Below are 19,037 nucleotides of genomic sequence, written 5' to 3' on the forward strand. Positions count from 1 at the left end.
ATATAATCAACTTAAATCAAATAAACCCATCATGCAATGCATTTCCTTCAATTTTTTTTGTGATAAAATAATAGATAATTGACTAAATAAACAACCTCCAAAGTTTCAAGAAAAATTTTCAAGTCTTTCTTACACTTTCGGTAGTTTTTATTCAATTTTTATCGATATCAATAATTTCCCGATATTTCCATTGAAATTTCGGTATTTTTGGACCATCTCCGAAACCATCTACCTTACTCAAGACCAAAATGTAAGTTCATTGATATCATAATCAATCACGCACCAATCATAAAATATACCGATCAATCAACATTCAAAGGTGTTACAGTTGAAATCAACCTCCAAATTCAAACGTGGGAGGTCATCAATTACACTCAAAACAAAAAGGCAAATAAAAAAATGCCTTGATGTTGTAAAGGGAAAGGAAAAATAAAGATGCACGCGCCTATACGAACAACTAGACAATGCCACATTCTACTATTACAAACTTATAATACAAGGGAAAACTCAATAATTACATTTACTGAAAGAAAGGTATTTATGGGGCTCCGTTAGTTTCTAAGGGAGCTCTGTCGTCCGGCCCAGCTAGCATGATCTGCCATATTATGTATTTCTTATCAGCAATCTCTTCATATAGCAAAACAAGGGACCAAGAAAGAGCAAGGAGAAGCAGGAATTTAAAACTAACAATGAATAGTATATATGAACGATAAAATTATACATACATTACAATCGAAAGCAAATCTCCGGGCAAGCATGATGGCCGCATTCCTCTCTCGTTCTGATTCAAATGCCAATACAAAGGAAAGTCCTTGTTTTGCTTGCCAAAACAATGCCTGAGCTGCAGCATTCCCACCTCCTCTAACTCCACATAGCTATAGGACACCAACAAACAACATCATAGACATGGTTTAAAATCACTGAAACAAAAATAAAGGAAAACAACTAACACTATAATACAAAAATCATTGTTGCCCATTGGGAAGCTGTTTCTATTTTGGTTTCAATTGCATTGACAACTAAATAATTGCTACTAGAAGTACATTTCACTTTATGCATCTCAGATGTGGTGCATTTAGAATGAAATGCAACAGAAAACCTACGGGAAGAAAGAGTACTTGGACAGGATAATGCCACATCATTTTGGTCACCAAAATTCACTGTTTTACTGTTTCTTTAACAATTAATTATTTTCTATATATGAACAGGCTTTTGCCTCAAGTAATTAGCAGGATGATCAGGCAATTGGATAGATCCACATTCGTATATTACTAACACGTACATAAACTAATAAAATTATCTAATACCTGCATCGAAGTAGAAAAGTATTCTTTAGCAATTGTTGTTTTTCCCTTGCAAAGTTTAATCCTCATCTTTCCAACATGAAATACATGAATAGATTCTGAGGGATGATTGACCCCATTCATTTGGGTAATAACTACCTGGAAAGTATTAAAAAAACGTCAAACAGGCAATGGGTGATTTAAGGCTGGAAAATAACACTTCTCTTTCCCTTTTTTTTTTTCAGCCACAGTACTATAAGAATAAATGAGATAATTGAAATATCATTACAGAAATCAAGAAAGAGGGGTAAAACCCAAGCTCGATGGACAGCCATGGGGACGCCAAACTTTCTTTCATAAGCTAATCCTACTTTAAGATTTATACATTTAGTTATTGATCTCCACAAAAACTCAATACGGACAGAGCAGAGCACACGAACTTAATAAGTAGTCAGTCCATACACGATCTATGGAAAAGTTCTTAGGAAACTGACAAAAGGATCATCCTAATAATTTTGAAAAGCAATATCATTCGTAATTCAACCATAAAACATAAATTTTGTCACACACAAAGGCTGAAAAAGTAATAAGGTATGCAAACCAAGAATTGTGGAAAAGATTTGGGTATTCATACATTGAACTCAATATCATGCTTCCGCACAAGTGCCTCCACATAGCTTCCCAAACCAGCAGCTGATTATAACAACGAAATCAGCCCTTTTTGCAATTATTATTTTTATAAATCACAAAAGGACAAAAATGTTGACAGATTTGAACAACTGAAATAAATGTCATCACAATGTATTAGTAATTTAAATTTCAAACTTGATGTAAGAAGAGAATCAGTTATCTAAACCAGACCAGGATCAATGGGACCAGCGGTTGTCAACGTTAGCCACTGGCCTTCCAAAATAATATCGGCTTGCAAGATTCGCCCAACATCGAAAGGCTCTGGGGCATAAACTGATTTTATAGCACCTGTGGTAGGGATAGTAGAATGAGAAATGAATACAGATATGTCTTGAAAATATAATAATCTCAACTATGGTATTCTAAGCCTTGCATATGTAAACTCATGGGCCACCCATTGCTCCAACTTTAGCAAGGTTTCAAGAGCAAGCAATTCATCCACTTGCTATGCACAATTTGGGCACATGTGCTACAAGCCACCCAATATAATTAATGCAAATGTGTGGCATAGTCCAGCAACACGCAAATGGGATGTGTTGAAAATGTAAGTATCTCATGTAGGGTATTCAGTTTCTAAGCCTTACGTATTCACAAAACCTCCTCGGCTTCTCCACCCAATATGAAAACCAACTTTGACATTAGCAGAAAGGGAGAGAAAAAAAAAAAAGAAAGAAAAAAAAGGGAAAGACAAAATCTAATCTTGATGGATGTGGTATCTGAATCCACAGCTTTCTGCATTCAGTTGGATATCATAGAACAACAAACTTTACTCAATCTAACACCTTCAACAGAGCTGTACAAACTTAGCTATAGGAATTGAGATGAAAAGAAAAAATAACTTGCGAGAAAAAAGATATCATAGTCCTCATAAACCAGTTTGCCCAATATATATAAATCCACCAATAAAACAATCAAACAAGAAGAAAGTGATTGCATAGAAACATTAAGGGTGGCATTTCAGTCCTCCCCATTCAACCAACTATTCTTAAAGAAAAAAAGAGGATCTTGAATCCAGCCCATTCAGTCACTCTTCTTAAAAAAATAAGCGGGTCCTGGATACCCCTATCCTTTGTCCTTCTACAACTAGAGTGGAAGGAAAAAAAAAAAATATACAATCATGAACTTCCAGAGACAGTCTCCTATTAGCACAGCTTTTAATGACACTCAGTTTAGTGCAGCATTGCATGGTGAAGTTTGTGAATGTATCTTCGATTCTTCCGCCATAGAGAGAAATAAGCCCATGATTGCTTCACCCACTGAATCAATAATGTCAGAGTCTAGCCTCAGCTAAATTGCCATCAAGGTCAAAGCACAGAGCGTTCAACACTATATAGGCAAAGCCAAAAAACTTCACTACATGAGTGAGCTTTTAGCTAGTTAGATCCATGTTACATGGACTTGAGTATAAATATTGTTGGGTACGTGAGTGAACCAGACAATATTATCAACCACATAATAGCAAAAGATTTGCAATCCATCATGTCAATTTATTTCCAATGGACGGAAATTTGAAATTAGTTAGTTGCTAGCTTGTGGTGACATAATTGGTTAGTTAGACATCTGACACAATCTGAAAGTAGGAGGCTATTCTGATTCCTAGCCCACAACGCTAGTTCCTCTACTTCATGCAAAGGAATTCATACACATATCAGACATTAAAACACAAAAAAATCCACAGCTGTAAAGCTACACACAACATATTAAAGACAACCCAGCAATTAAGTGCATGTCCGCATGCTTATGACAACATGGTTAACAGCCACTGGCATTCATTTATTAAAATTTTATTTATTTATCAAATAAACACACACGCATGAGCTCACACACTACACCAAAGGAAGTGAAGAGTAACAAAATGAGGATGATGTGACACCAGCCTATGCATGTAACACCCAACCAATAATTATCGTGTCCTTGTTCAGAAAAATCAGAACAAGTATAGAAAACATATATATATACCTGATATAAGCTCCTTCTTGCCACCTTGAGATGATACACGATACCATTGAATCGAACACTTGGAAAGTTCTGGAGCATCATCAGAGCAAGGTTGAATTCGCAAATATGAACCTAAGGCTTCAGGGCCATCTAATTCATATAGTTGGGAATTTTGTTCCAAGCCCCTCTTACTCATTGCCAGCTGAAAGTTACAAAGTGATAGTGTTAGAATTAAAGAGTACAAAGAGCAGGCCAATATCATACTACCCCCATCCACTGGGCCACATACACCCTCAACACTGAAAAATGAAGGAAACAAAAGGAGAAAGACCAAATACAAGTATATACCACCAAACTCCTAATAAGACCATCATCCTTTTGCCACATCAAAACCAGCGTTTGAAGCACTATGAAATTATCTTTTATATCATGTTAAACATTCATCTTTCATAGGAATTAACACTTGATTGCTTCCATTGTTGCCCTGGAAAAAGAAAAGCTTGCATCCAGGCCAGAATCATCCCCTTATTTAGCAAATACTTGTCAAGAGAGCCATTTCCTCATTTTATCCAGATTGGATATACTAAACTCCTCCAATACTTCATGACACACATCTAACTTGTCAAAAACATATTCCAAACGTGAAACGTCTTTTTGTGTCCAGTACTCATTTGTCGGATATGCCTATTTTCTATGAGGAAATGAGATTACCTTCTCTTCTAGGTAAATTAAATACAGATGATCGATACAAGAATTATAGAATTTAGTTGAGTGTAGACGCTATCAATTGTGTTAAAGGCAAGGCATTTTATGTAAGTTTATTAAGAGTCTTACTTTCCTTAGTATTTACTGTATTAAAAGTCTTGTTTTATTTACCATTGATAGATTTCTATAAAGTTTTTGTGTTTTTAGAAGTCTTTCTTTTAGTTTTTCCTTAAGTGGGCCATATATGCCACAATCCTTATTTATTTCCACTGTCTATTGCCTGAGCTTTAGTCAAGATAAAACAAAATGACGCCAAGTGTCTAAGGTAAACCACAAGCCACCACTAAAACATAAAAGAAACAACTGATCTTTCTAAAGACCCAATTCATGAAAGAAACATGACATCTGACCAAAAAAATAAAAAGATAAAAGAAACATGAAACAAACTGTTTCATTTAAAAGGAGCAATCAGGACAAATGGAAAACTTAAAGCACATAAGAAGTCTAAACCCTATATGGTGCCACAGCCTTCAGCAAATCGCACATGCTATGCAGTGCCTCGACAGCAAAGCATACACTTACCATGACTTTTGCTAAACAATCGCACACCTAAGGCGATTGACATGCTGAGCCTCACCATAGCTTTTCACACCATTGGACACAAATGCCAAAACAAAAAAATTTAAGGACCCCGGACAAGCTTAGTTTTAGCAGCTAGTTTTCTGCATTATATCCAGTATAAACGAAAGAAACCCATTAAGACCTGGAGGCAACTTATGGGCTTCTATAACTCCAGAAGAATAGGTATGGGTCTCAGAAAGCTTTCTGTCCTATACTTCCTAGACTACAACTTTCGCCTCATCTTATAGAAAGTAAATGGCTAAATTGTAGCAATGGTCCCTGGACTAAGACCAAACTTTACTTTTCGTTCCTCATATTGCTAAATTGTTACGGTGGTACTTTAATTATGCCTCCACTTTCATAAATCGTCCTCTCCATCATCTCAGTCAACTTATCCGTTAAAAATGATGACGTGGCATGGACAAGTCCTACTTGGCATGGACAAAAATGTCTTCGCACAAAAGTTTTTTTAAAAATAAATCTCTCTCTCTCTCTCTCTCCATTTCCTCTCTCCCGACCACCCCCCCAATTTCTTCTTCCCACCCATCCACCCAGATTTCTTCCCATGCCAATTTCCTTTTCCTTGTTCTTTTCGATCAAGTCGGGGTTTATCTGGAGGGTTTTGGATCTAATGCCTACTGGATGTATAGTTCAGAGGCTCTAAATTTGGATCTAATGCCTTTCCCCCCAGCCATGATCGATTTCTCATATTTCTTCACCCATATTTCTTCCCCCCCCCCCCCCCCAAAATCTATTTGATGAGATAACACACGAGATCTTGAAAGGGGAATCGAAAAGGAAACCAAACAATAAAATAAATAAATAAATAAAAACATGGGAACAAATCTGGATTTAAATCCAAGAGACCTTAAAATCCAATTTAAAAGACAAATCTGGATTAAAATCACATGAGATGCTGTCTTTGTTCAATCCAGCACATGAAAAGACAAATATACCCTCATTTTTAACGGAAAAGTTGATTGAGATGACGGAAAGGACGGTTTCTGAAAGTGGAGGCATAATTAAAGTACCACCATAACAATTTAGCAATATGAGGGATGAAAAGTAAAGTTTGGTCTTAGTCCAGGGACCATTGTTACAATTTTGCCAAAGTAAATTATCTTATTTGGTTTTCATTCATCAGGATTAGTGCTCACTTACAAAGATATTATTTGATTGGTTGGCTAGAAAACCAGGTTGCGTTAAAAAATTTCACATCAAGTTTTTTGGATAAGATTAATCTTGTGGGTTCTTTTAACTCGAGATTTGTTCTTAGGGTTTTTCATATTTTTTCCCACAAAGTAATTGCTACTCTGCCTAAAATCTCAAGGTTTTTAGATGCATTAAGAACTAAAAATTCAAAGAATAACAATAAATAAAAAAACTACATTTGAGCATCATACTTCCCAGCAACCTAGTTGCTGATTTCAATAAACCATAGATCCAATGCAAGGAATTCCCAGAACCAGGAAAGTACTGAGAGAATGCATATACAACAGATCCAAAAATGAAATATAATAAAAACCAAAGCAGCATAGCAATAAACACAAAAAGGCAAAGCTTAACCTCCATGTTAACATAGATTATTGGAAAATGCATAAATGTTTGAACCCTTCAGAATTTCAGCATATTGACATATGTTATGCAACGGAGACTCATCAAACCACATCATAAAAGTTAGATATATCAAAATAGGCAAAGCATTTACAAAATGAATAAACCTCTTTCTGAAGTCGAACAGAATTCTTAGACTTCTCTGTGAGCTGTGCCCTCAATGCTCGAAGTTCATGTTCCATGTCCATAACCTACAAATTGATGATTAATCCATGAAGAAATTCTTATAAGTAAAAATTTATTAACAGAACCCAAAAGGGTGTAATCATGTACAAAAGTATAAAGTTAAATAAATAAAACTAAAAATAAGAAAAAAAAAACTACAGGCAAGAGTCACTAAAAAAGAATGAAAAGAGAGTAATTTTAAGTAGAAGTGGCTTTCGTTATACAAAAGAAAAGTAATATAAAGAAAATACGTAAATTTTAGCAGTTTATTAATTCAATATTAGATATGCATAGAAGCATAAAACCAGAGAAAATATCTGCACAAAGACACAAACTTAAACTCGATCGTTGGAGGATGCAAATGAAAAGTCACTTACTGGATTTTTTTTCACAAGAAGCATAATACCTTTAAAAGAATAGAAGTTTACAAAGCAGAGACGCACATACACCCACAAAATTAACTCAATATTTCAAGGATGCATATGATAATTCACCTCGTGAATTGGAAGAATCTAACTTGTAATTAAATTAACAACCCACACTTTTCAAACATGAGATCCTTAACCAAATTGTATAAACTTAATACAGGACATTCATAGGATATCCTGATAACATTTCTCTATTACTTAAATGAAACAGAACACACAACACCATGAAAGTGATCCTATACTTCTAAGTCTACAGTTATAAACAAAATAAATACGAATGATCAAAAAAGTCACCTTGCTTGGCTGATGCAGCATTTTGATTCGTCTAGCCTCTTGGACCTCTTTCATTAATTCTTCCAAGTCCTAAATATCTCACAGAAATTGTACTGGTCAAAAAGATAAATTATAGACTTGTGGACAGACATGCTAAATTAATAATGCAGTATATATTACTCATGTGTCTCAAATATAAAATAACCAAAGAGAACATGAAACGAAAATACTACTACTGTCCAAAATTGTTATTCTAATGTCAAGAAGCGTGATAACCATTAATGAAGCATTAAATGTATTAAAATTCTGCATCCTAACAAAGGTTTTAAACATCACCGAAACCACTGAGAATTCCGGTAAAATTACACTGCCGACGCTCTCCAGAAATTTCAGTAGCTTCAACAGAAATTCGTTGTATCAGGTCAATTTCAGTGAAATCGGATTGGCCCATTTTGTAAACATCTTGGAACAAAAGAGACCTTATTATTGACCCACACAAAAGAAAAAGAAAAAAAAAAAAAAAAAGATCTCAGTAACCCCCGTGTGGAAGTGTCTTCGTATCTTAGTAACCCATATGCTAAAGAAAGCGGGCAAAAGACATGGGCTGAGCATTTTGATAAAGTTTATGGGCTAAGGTTTTTTACAAACTTACAAAGAATTTTAAAGCCCACGGATCATGTCATTAGTATCCTACACATTGACAAATATAACCAATATTACTAAAGTATTCCCAACAACTATAATCTCTGTTATCTAATAAAATTCAATTGTCAATTCAATATACAATCGATATGAAATTGCTATAAAACTTAGATAAATTGTCCCATACAAGAGAAGAGATAAATTGATTTATCTAATATAAATATGTACTTAAGTTATGAAAATAAAAATCATTAAAGTACAATATTTTTTTTTTGGACAAACGTTAAAAGTACAATATTGTTTGCACTACAAATGCCATATATTTGGCAGAGATACACTATTTTATAATAGTTACACGGCAAATCTCTGCATTATTAATAACTATAACATCTATAAATGTTTCATTCAAAAATTCTATGTTTTCCTTGATCCTTAACATAACATGCTTTATAAACAATGCAACACAAGTTCAAAGACCAAGGGTCAATATGGATGCATTCCGTATATAGAACTTAACAAAGGCTGTGACAGTTGAAGCACTCTTGCTCTAGAAATTTTGCGGTCTAAAAATACGCATATAGCACACACCTGCTTCCCAGAAGCTCGCGACATTTGTTCTTGTTCCTGAAGGGCTTCTTCCACTCTCTGTACTGCTGCTCTGGCATTTTCAATTTCAGCACGAGCAAAAGCTCTTTCCTCATCGACAAGTTTTTTAGCATCTTCTGAAGCCTAAAAATGGATTAAGAGACTCAAATTGGAAAATACTCAAGTGATTAAACAAACAAATAAGAAATGTATCAAGACCAATTTTTGTGAGGCATGTAGCAAAATTGACTGTTGATAATCTTCATCACCCAACATTATTAATGTGGATTGGTGTCTTTATGTGTAAGAGGAACCAGTGCGGTCATAGATCATGCTTTCCTATGTTTTCTCCTTTTACTTGCCGAACAATGTTTTGCACTGTTTTGGTTTTGCAAAAAGAGGAAAACAACCAAAGAAACATTAATGAATGGGCCCTTAACATTTAAATTATATCAAATTACCTGCTTAAGAAAATTTGCTAGCTTCTTCACCTCTGCTTTTTCTTGAATTAACTCCCCTTCTCTTTGAGTCAACTGAACTGCTAAAGCCTCCACCTGCAAGAAACGATCATAAATTTCTTGGTCATTATTTGTTCCTTTTGAATGTAGCAGAGCCAAAACAATTATAGGAAGGAACAATCAAGACAAAGGGGTCAAGTGAAACATTATGGAGACGACTAAACATACTTGGAAATGGAAAATGATAGTCTAATATAAGAAAACATAGGAGGAAAAGTTAAAATATCATAAGATGACAAGACTAAAGGTAACAAATCAAACAATTCATTAGTAACCTATAGCAAAATAGAATAATATGGTTCCAAATGCAATCATTTAATCTTGGTGAATTAATTAAATGGCAGGGATTGGAATGGTAAGCATTTTTTACAGCATCCATGGACACAGGCAAAACTAAAAGGTGAGAGGGGAATTATAGCATTTTCTGTAGTATAAAATGTTGACAATATCCATTTTTCCAAGGCTTGTTAGTTTATTATATCAGTGGTTTACACAAATAAAGGCATTAAATGCTTCTTTCAGGACTGTAAACTCCCATAAATCTTCTCTCATTCCATTTTTTTTTTTTTTTCTTTGTCTCTTTATATCTTTCTCTCCCCCTCACCAATTGGTGGTTTAATTGTACACGTTCAAATTAATTTCTCACCAGACATTTTCTCTTATACTCTTTTAGTTTTCTTTGTGAATTCTATTTAACATATTATATATTTTGTTGCATTTCATGAAATTTATGTACCTTGTTACCCTGAAACTTCATAGATTTCTTATGTGAGTAAACTTGTTTAATTAAAGGGTGGATAGGCCTTCACATTTAGTCAATTAACATTACCCTAAATGCCTACCTAAGCATGAGCAGCCTCCTTGCACAGAATTTTGTGGAGAAACTACACCTAATTCCAATTCATTGCAACATCTAAAATGGTGCTAATCTTCACCAAATCCCTAAATTCCAACCTTTAAGAAGCTTAACCACCATCCAATGACTCAAATGCATACAAGGGAAGTCCTTTACTCTTGAGCTTTGTTAACAAACCATGGTTATCAATAACGTCCACGCCTGTACCAGTTTGGCATGTACCAATTTGAAGAAAAGATGAAGCAGGTACAAGGAAGTGTGGCCTAAAGTGGTGGATTGTGAGTCAAGATGCCTTGGCTGGATAAGCCAAGGTGGTTGAGGTGATTGGAAAACAGGGTCAAGTGCTGGTTAAATTGAATGGAAGTGTCATACAGGTAAGGTTAGTATTTCCAATAGTCAGCTTCCTTTTAAACCCATAATGACGGGGTTAAATCCAAAACATACAATCTCTAGCTATGTGGGTGCAGATCATAAACTCTCTGAATTGCAAGAAATGTAGATATAGATCATCTCTTTTGTAAATTGTAATTCACATGAAAGAAGACAAAATTGTCAAAGATATATGTTCATATTTCATGGTTGAGTATCACATAAAACGAACTGATTAAGTCCAACCAAATATCAAATCTTTTATTTTATTTGATACAAGAATACAGACCTTGTTAGATCTCACAATGTCTCACTGCAAAAATACAATAACATTGTCCAGTAGGGGAGAAGAAATCCACCCATGAAACAAGACAAAGAAAGAAGCTATCCTGTACTTTTGCAATAAAGAAGTCCAACCAAATAGGCAAATGCTTCAATTGGTACCACTCATAAATTTTACATGCTATATAAAATAAACTATCAACCAGTTAACACTGAAAAGTAGAATAAGTTTACTGAAAGGAACAATAATAAGAAAATTAAAAAAAGATGCAAATGAACAACTAACCATTGAAATGGCATCCTCTACATCATCCTTGTTTCTACCAGCCACACGTCCTTTTAATGATTCCAGTGCATCCCGAAGCTTCTTCAAAAGGACATGTTTCTCCAAAGAAGCTGCCTCCCTAAGTCTAGCCTGTATTCAATAAGTGAATACTTCAGAATTTGGTAATCATCGACTATATTTAGATGTTCATTTTCAATTCCCAAAAAGGAACAAGAGAAGCATTTTCTACAATCATAGCCTACAACTATTAAACCACAAATTCCCCAAGTTATTTAAACTGAAAACAATTTAAAAAGAGATTCACAACTACAGTGAAATAAATATACTAAACCTTCAAACGAAACAAAACAAAAAAGAGAATAGAACCTTCTTACAACTTCTCATAATATGAAAAATTATTCTATTCCCAGTATATTTTCTGAAAACATAGCAAGCACCAAAAATTTCCAAGATTTCCCTCAATTTCAGCCTCCAAAATGTGAGAGAAAAAACTAAAAGGTGATTGAAGCAAACCACATACTAAACTTCACTTAGAAAGCAAACTAACTTTCTAGCAAAATGCAAAAAACTTCAAAACCATTTAACCTCTTCAGACAACTTAGCAGCAGCAGCCAACCCTTTCTCGAATTTACTGGCAAGGTCACGGACTGAAAGGCGTTTTTGCTGTTCCAACAATTGTGCTGTCTCACGTGCAACAACTTCCTTCATTGATAGTACCTTTTGCTCATCCTTTGCCTCCACAATCTGATTGTTAGCTCCAATTTTGTAAATAGGAAATCGACTTGAGGAAAAAATTACGTCAGCAGACACAGCCGGAACGGCATCCTTTTGCATTGTATCCCCAAAATCTCGACCCACCCTCGTCATTTCTCCAAACCAATTACTGTGTCAAACACCACAAATTATACTTTAAAATTCACAAACTGACATTGTTAAAAAGAAATCTCTAACTGAAACCAAATGTGGGTCAGAGCCCACCACTTCATTTAAGTAAACAGTTTAAACAAATTGCATTCAGTTGCTCAGAAAATTAGAAGAAGAACAAAAAAAAAAAAAACTTGTATTATTATACAAATTTCATCACTTAGAATGGTACAATTAAAGCCAGTACAAGTTAATATCAGCTTAATTTATAAATTTTCACTCTTTCTTACAAATACCACATAAGATTGTAATTTCATTTCTCTTTTTCTCTTTAGTCTTCTCGCCTGAGTAACCAAATGGCCGACCACAAAACAAATAATACATGAAGGGCCAAAATTTTCAATTATAATAAAACGCTTAGCTGACCAAAACCCAAAACCGAAAAGCAAACATATATAAGAAATATCTATTTATAACCATAAGCATTCAACACAAGATAAAATGCAAGAGCAAATACAGAAAACAAATATTCCTGATTACCCAATACAGCAATAAGCCTGAAGAAAGATTTAGAGCAATCAAGCTGAAACCCTAGCCGTTGAATTGTTGTGCTTTTTTGGTAGTGTTAAAGAGCAATGTAGAAAAGGTGAACAATGAAGACAAAAAGGGAAACTTGGACTTACAGATGATGAAGCTGTAATAAATAATGGGAAAGAGGGTTTGAGATTCTTGGATCAGATGCAGGTTTCGCTCCTATTTTAGTTATCCAAATTGGTAATCTAGAAAAACAGAGAGAGAGAGAGAGAGAATATATGCAATAGGATGGGCCTGGTTTCGTTGCTTTTTTGAAAAGCGAAGGAAGAAAAGAGACGGCCGTCGCCTGTCTGTATTCTTTTAGTTTCTTTTTTCCCACCTAATCATATTCAATTTTTTTAATAATCTCATCTATAATCCGGGACGTCCAAAACTCAAATTTCGATACTCTAAAAACAGTTTCATAAAGGCAAATGACACACTACTGGTTTGGACTAAATGATTTCATAGTTTCCAGTCCTAGTTTCTTTGTAGTATGTGTGATACTAGCGCCTCTCTCAATAGGAAATGTATTTAAATAAAAATTAGTTTTATAAAAAGTTTTAATTAGTTTTTTCCACCAACATGTTGCTTCTAAAAATTTTGGACTTTGCATCAGCCAAGTTGATTAGAGCATATGTGCCTCCACTATGCACCCGAGTTCATATTCTCCTTCGTAGAATCATGTTGAGTTTTTATAAAAAAAAATAGCCAAAATTTACCTTTTGCTTTCAAAGCATTTCTAGCGGCTGCCATCAGCCCTGGCAAGACAAGGTCCGAGCCCAAAAAGGAGCTTCCAGTGGGATTGTGAAGCCCGGGCAGGCCATGGGTCCCACAAGACTGGGTCAGCCCACAGGGGAAATCAGCCTTAGACCCAGCTCGAAGGCTGCTGACGTCAGCGCGGTAATTCAATTTTTTTTTAACTTTGGTGCCATGTGGTGTGTTATGGTCGCTCCGATGCTTTTTTTTTTTTTTTCAAATCCAATGGCTGGGCTTTTTTTCTATAAATACCTACCATTTTTCTTCACTTTCAACACCAAATCCTCATATAATTTCTTCTCCTTCTATTATTTTTCAATTTCTTCTCCTTATACTATCCAAATTAATTGTTTAGGTACCAAATTTTTTTTTTTATATGAATAGTATGTGCCCTTTGATATGGCAACAGGTGGAAACACACATTGCTTTTACAAGGGCAGCCACTATTCAAGGTAAATAGTATCTGCCCTAGCCCCCCCCCCCCCCCCTCTTTTTGCCCTTTGCCCTTTGCCCTTTGCCATGGCAAATGGGTGGAGTTACTCTCATAATATCAATTTTTATAAATAAATAAAAACTTTCAAAAATAGCCAAAAACTCACTTAAATAGACTCAAATGCCCTCAAAATTAAAAACAAAGAAAAGAAGGAATGGGGAGCCTAAATTTATGATTAGAATAGAATTTATCAACACAACATTAAACGAGAAAGAGAATAACCATTCTCAATCATTTGAAATTCAATTTACCAGCAATAACAAAGAAAGAGAATTATATTACTTGAATATAATAATAAAAATTTAAAAAGAAGGAAAAGAAGAATGAAAATCATCTATAGTCTTGGTCTTTTGTTCTTCTGAGGAAGTTCAGTGTTTGTATCTGGCTTTGGCTTGTTGCCGCCCTTGGTGTCTTCTCTTTAATGAAAGACAGATTTTGTTTGGACCAAAAAATAAAAAAATTTCTTTTATATAAACTCTGTATGCTTATTTTGCCCTACATTTTTTTCTCCTCCTAGTAATATAATTATCTACCTATTTTATTATAGTTGACGAACCATTCCTCTCTCTTTAAACCACAATGCAGATGGTCTGAATTGGTTTTAACTCTTAGATGTAAATTGGTTTTAACTTTAAGGGTATTTAAGTATATTTAAGTAGGTTTTTTGCTACATTTGAAAGTTTTTATAAAAATTGACCTTTATGAAAGTTGGGAGCTAATTTTGGCTATTTTTTTTATAAAAATTCATCATGAGTTCGTTCGTATAAAAAAAAAAAAATTTGGAGCTCTAACTTTCATACTTATTTAAAAAAATGCATTGATTTGTAGACAACTTTGAGATTAGAAGATGAAGCCATTGGTAGTGAAATAGGAAGAAATTGATTTTTGGTGGATTATTTCACAATTCAATGGGTATGTATAGAGTTTAGGGTGAGATTTTGGGATAGATATGGTATGGAATATTTATTTTATTATATTTGAGTCGAAGGATTTTTTTTTTGGTAAAAAATGCTCATAAAAAAAATCTAGGTCGTCTTATTTGAAATAGCCGATAGAGATTCTAACAAGAATACCCACCCACCTCACGCCAAGCCCCTGGATCGCAACAACTACATCATTTGGATTGTTATTCCCACACCATCCCCATTCTATATCACACCGTAGCAAATTCCCGCATCGCAACAAAATATTCATTAACTAAATACACTTTTAAGAATTATGAATCTCCCTTTATATATTAGATTAAAAAAATTCAGAAATTATAAAAAATAAATAAATTACTTACTTTTATTTTTTTTGGATGAAATGGGGGAATAAACCCCAACAAACAATTACATTTTAGCATATTACTTTAATTTTTTAGTGATACACAATTGGTACAAAAAGGATGGATTTGCCCGCGTATGAGTCACCTCAAAGAAACCATAAGAAGAAGCCTTTTTTATTGGGCTTGCATCGTAAAACCATGCTAGGGATGGGCATCGGAACTGAAGAACCGATCAACCGAACCAAATCAGACCTGAAAAAATCGAAAAAAAAACCGTGTTGACCAAAAGTCAAACCCAATCCAAAAAACCGAACCGAATAGGTTCTAACCGGTTCCCGTTCCGATTCTATACTCTCAACAAACCGAACCGGCCAAATAAAAAATTATATAATTTTAATATTTATTTATATCCAATGCTTTAATATCTCTTTTCTAGCCTTAATATTTCTTTTTGTATGAAATTGAATAATTTGTTAATTTTCAAGCCAAAATAAATAAATTTTAAGTTGAAATTTGTATAAAAAAATAATTTGAAAAAATAATAATAATAATCTGGTTCAAAACCAAACCGAACCAAAATTGAATCGAAATCAATTCAACCCAAACCGGATGGTTTTATAAATTTTTTTGTTAAAACCGGACCGAACCAAATCGGATAAATAGTACCGGATTCAGAACCGTGCCCACCCCTAATGGCCAATACAAAATTTATCACTCACATAAGAGAATAAGGTGAATAACAGGATCCGCCCCGAATTCCTGTGGTATTTCCGACATCATACCGAGACTTTCTGACAAAATTTTGGTAGAATCTCTCCTGAAAAACGAACATTTCCCAAATGTTTCAACCTGTCAAAAACACAATTTAAGAGTCCCAAACTTCAGCATGTTTCAAACTGTCAAAAACACAATTTAAGAGTCCCAAACTTCAGCATCAAAGACTCTACAATAAAAGATTTCATCTTTCGGCCCCTTTAACTATTACAAATCCAATAATGACTCTACACAATTAAGATGCAAATGATTTCAATTAGAAACCTTCTAGGTTGTTTCATTTGAAAGACAAAATCTTAGGTCCCCTCTATCTACTGTTTCTTTTGGGTCAATTCCCAAAATGCAAATTCTAAAACCAAACATAGAGTCAAATTGCAGACAGAAAGAGAGAAGTCTCATTCTCCCACTAAGAGTATCTTCTGATAGCTGCTGTAATGCTTAACCTTTCTCCTTCCAGGATTCATTTCCCCGCTTAGAAGAATATAAGCACAACACAAATAGTTTATTTTGCGACTGCACCTAGGTTAACCCCAGGCTACCTACGTATCCCTTTGTGAGGGATCAAACCACACGTAATTCATAAATCAACAATCACAATTTTAGATGGTATACCATTATTTAAAGTAAAACCAACGATTAATTTTAGATTCATCTACAACTTCAAATTCGACAAAGCGCGCACTGATCACTGTTAAGACCCAAAAAATCCAAGGTTGGGCTCAAATATATTTCTGGCCTAATACAACACTTAATCGGGAAGGAAGCCTGACTTGGGTATGCAAGAATTTGTTGTATGTGCTTACGCAAGTTATGGTCTACATGCCACGCCAAGCAAACACACAACCCGCTATGCAGAAAGTCCGTAACGAGCCTGTAAAATGTACTGGTTCTATGAACCCGCGCTTACTGTCCCGTCAAGCACCGTTTAGCTCGGCTATAGCCCACTACAATAAGGGAAAGCTCAAGCACAAACATGCCAAGCAACGTGCAACGCCAAGCAAAAAACCTTTATTTTGACACCAAACCACGCTACAAACTTAAGTGGGCCCAAGCCACTAGAATAGTTGGGGCTTGCTGAGCGGGTTGTGGTATGTATGGTTACGAGTATTTATGATGCCCATCGAAGGTTCAAGGAATGGAAGTTTTGGGCTGCTTGGGAGCACCAAAACTCAAGCCCACTTCTTGAGCCCAAACACATGGGTAAGCATGAGAGAGAAAAAAGTGACCCAATGCCTCAGGAGAATATCCAATGGTCTGCAACACTTAGAAAAATCCTATATTAGCTAAGACATCCAGCACCTCGTCAAAAACGAAGCAAATAATCTACTTCCAGCAGCTTGACGAATCCAAACTCCCAGGTCACTGGAAATAGAATGCCAATGACCCAATACCTTAGAAAAAAGCCCAGCCCAGCACCTTATAAAATATCTAGCGTTGTCAAAAGCCTCAAAACCAAGTCAAATGCACAGGAGAAATACCCATTAGACTAACGCCCCTACGTATGTTTCTTTCTTCTGCAAGCTCAAATAGGAAAACCAGAGAGAAAAGTGGGTTGCGCCTCATAAATGGAAGAAAGTAAAGGGAAATGGAGAGAGAGAGGCCTGATAAAATTGAGGGTTCTAGGGCCTATAAAAGGAGGCACCTTCTACCCAGCAAAGACACAACGATCCAGAACATGACCAAGCTTTGTTAAGCGGTTGAAAATTTACTCAAGATACCCCATTCTCTATTTCCATTTCTCCCTCTCTTCCTTAGTCAAACACCCCTTCCCCCCGGCCCAAATTTCTCTCTCCCCCTTGCTATGAACCTTTGTTTCCATAGGAAATCCAAGTTCTCTCTCTCTCTCTCTCTCTCTCTCTCTCTCTCTCTCTCTCTTTCTCTCTCTCTCTCTCTCTCTAATGCCAAAGTTGTTAAGACTCATCTCTCATGCCACAAGCTTCTCGTGCCAAGCCATAATATTGATCTGTAACAATTGTCTATCTTGTTGGTGAGAGGAACCAAAGTGCTTCCTAAGGCTCCACGAGCTTTTTGAAACACTCTTGGGGCCTAGTTCTTGAACTCAAGCAGAGGGGCAAGCATACTCTCCCGCTGTTGGAAGCACCAAAGTCAAGCTCTGGTTCTTCCATCTTCTCATTATATATATACACACACACACACACACACATCTCTCTTGAGAAATCCAAAGGCGCGACCAAGCATTCGTCAAGCTGCCGGAAGCCTAATCAAACAAGCTGCTGGAACACTTGTTCTACTGTGTTTCAAGCAAACCCCTTCTAGTGTCTGCTCCACCTCTATCATCAAGCAATAGCTTCGCAGTAGCTGATGTATCATTCTCATCAAAACTTTTAATGTACTGAAGAGCCATTGAAGAAGACCAAAGCACTCCCTAAGGTTTCAACTCTTTCTGGGTGTTTTGGGGCCTGGTGTCGCAAACTCATGTAGGGGTGCAAGAGAGCTCGATCTACTTCGCAGTAGTCCAACAAGCCCATTGTAGCTCTCAACAAAAAGACCCCAACAATCACATTATAAATTCCTTCCCTTATGTCAACTTATCCTCGCAACCATACCCTATCCAAGGCGTATGTTGCCGAACATCACTTTCCAATCCATGACTTAAACATTCATATTGGTACTCACGAGGCACAAATTCAAGAATCTGAACCCGGAAATGAATTCACATATGTATATTTAATATGTATATACACACACCTCACACATTATCATGTACCAGGGGAAAACAATCCAATCCAGGGATTGTTTAACTAGACCATATGGAGGAATCCTCAAAAACCATGTGCCCAGGGACGAGCCATCCATCCAGGGGGCTAGGCTAACCAGCACACACAACATAATCTTCAATACTCATGCGCCTATAACAAGTCCTAAGCGCACAGACTAACCAGCTATCTATTTCCATGTATCCAAGTATCCATGTCCACTGTTTCCGAGTATTTGTATTCAAGGGGAGGTACATATGTTAGTACACATCATGTACTGGGAAAAACAATCCAACGCAAGAATCGTTTGGTTGAACCACACTAAGGAATCCTCA

The 19,037-nt window shown here is 35.6% G+C and overlaps 1 protein-coding gene across 2 annotated transcripts; it reads right to left on the reverse strand.

The window, feature by feature from the left end:
* Window positions 235-13,016, reverse strand: LOC18779648 (stomatal closure-related actin-binding protein 1). Of its 2 annotated transcripts, none has more exons than XM_007211777.2 (13): window positions 12,803-13,016; window positions 11,841-12,138; window positions 11,256-11,384; window positions 9,406-9,498; window positions 8,948-9,088; window positions 7,739-7,807; window positions 6,959-7,042; window positions 3,933-4,113; window positions 2,145-2,261; window positions 1,918-1,976; window positions 1,308-1,442; window positions 726-875; window positions 235-595 (listed from the first exon to the last, which is right to left on the reverse strand). In XM_007211777.2, exons 2-13 carry the CDS (start codon window positions 12,120-12,122, stop codon window positions 539-541), a joined length of 1,497 nt encoding a protein of 498 aa, XP_007211839.1. In that variant the 5' UTR covers window positions 12,123-12,138; window positions 12,803-13,016; the 3' UTR covers window positions 235-538. The 2 variants fall into 2 exon arrangements, with proteins under 2 accessions (XP_007211839.1, XP_020418148.1); XM_020562559.1 differs by having other exon boundaries at window positions 12,660-13,016.

Source organism: Prunus persica, chromosome G4, assembly GCF_000346465.2.
Source record: "Prunus persica cultivar Lovell chromosome G4, Prunus_persica_NCBIv2, whole genome shotgun sequence".
Lineage (NCBI taxonomy): Eukaryota > Viridiplantae > Streptophyta > Magnoliopsida > Rosales > Rosaceae > Prunus > Prunus persica.

What these genes read in the sequence shown, in the direction of transcription:
- LOC18779648 (XM_007211777.2), bottom strand. Translation starts at nt 12,122, where the DNA reads ATGACGAGGGTGGGTCGAGATTTTGGGGATACAATGCAAAAGGATGCC. An exon ending in TGCTGCATCAGCCAAGCAAG is followed by an intron (nt 7,043 to 7,738) that starts GTGACTTTTTTG and finishes ATCAATTTGTAG; the next exon opens with GTTATGGACATGGAACATGA. An exon ending in CAAGAAGGAGCTTATATCAG is followed by an intron (nt 2,262 to 3,932) that starts GTATATATATAT and finishes TCCCTACCACAG; the next exon opens with GTGCTATAAAATCAGTTTAT.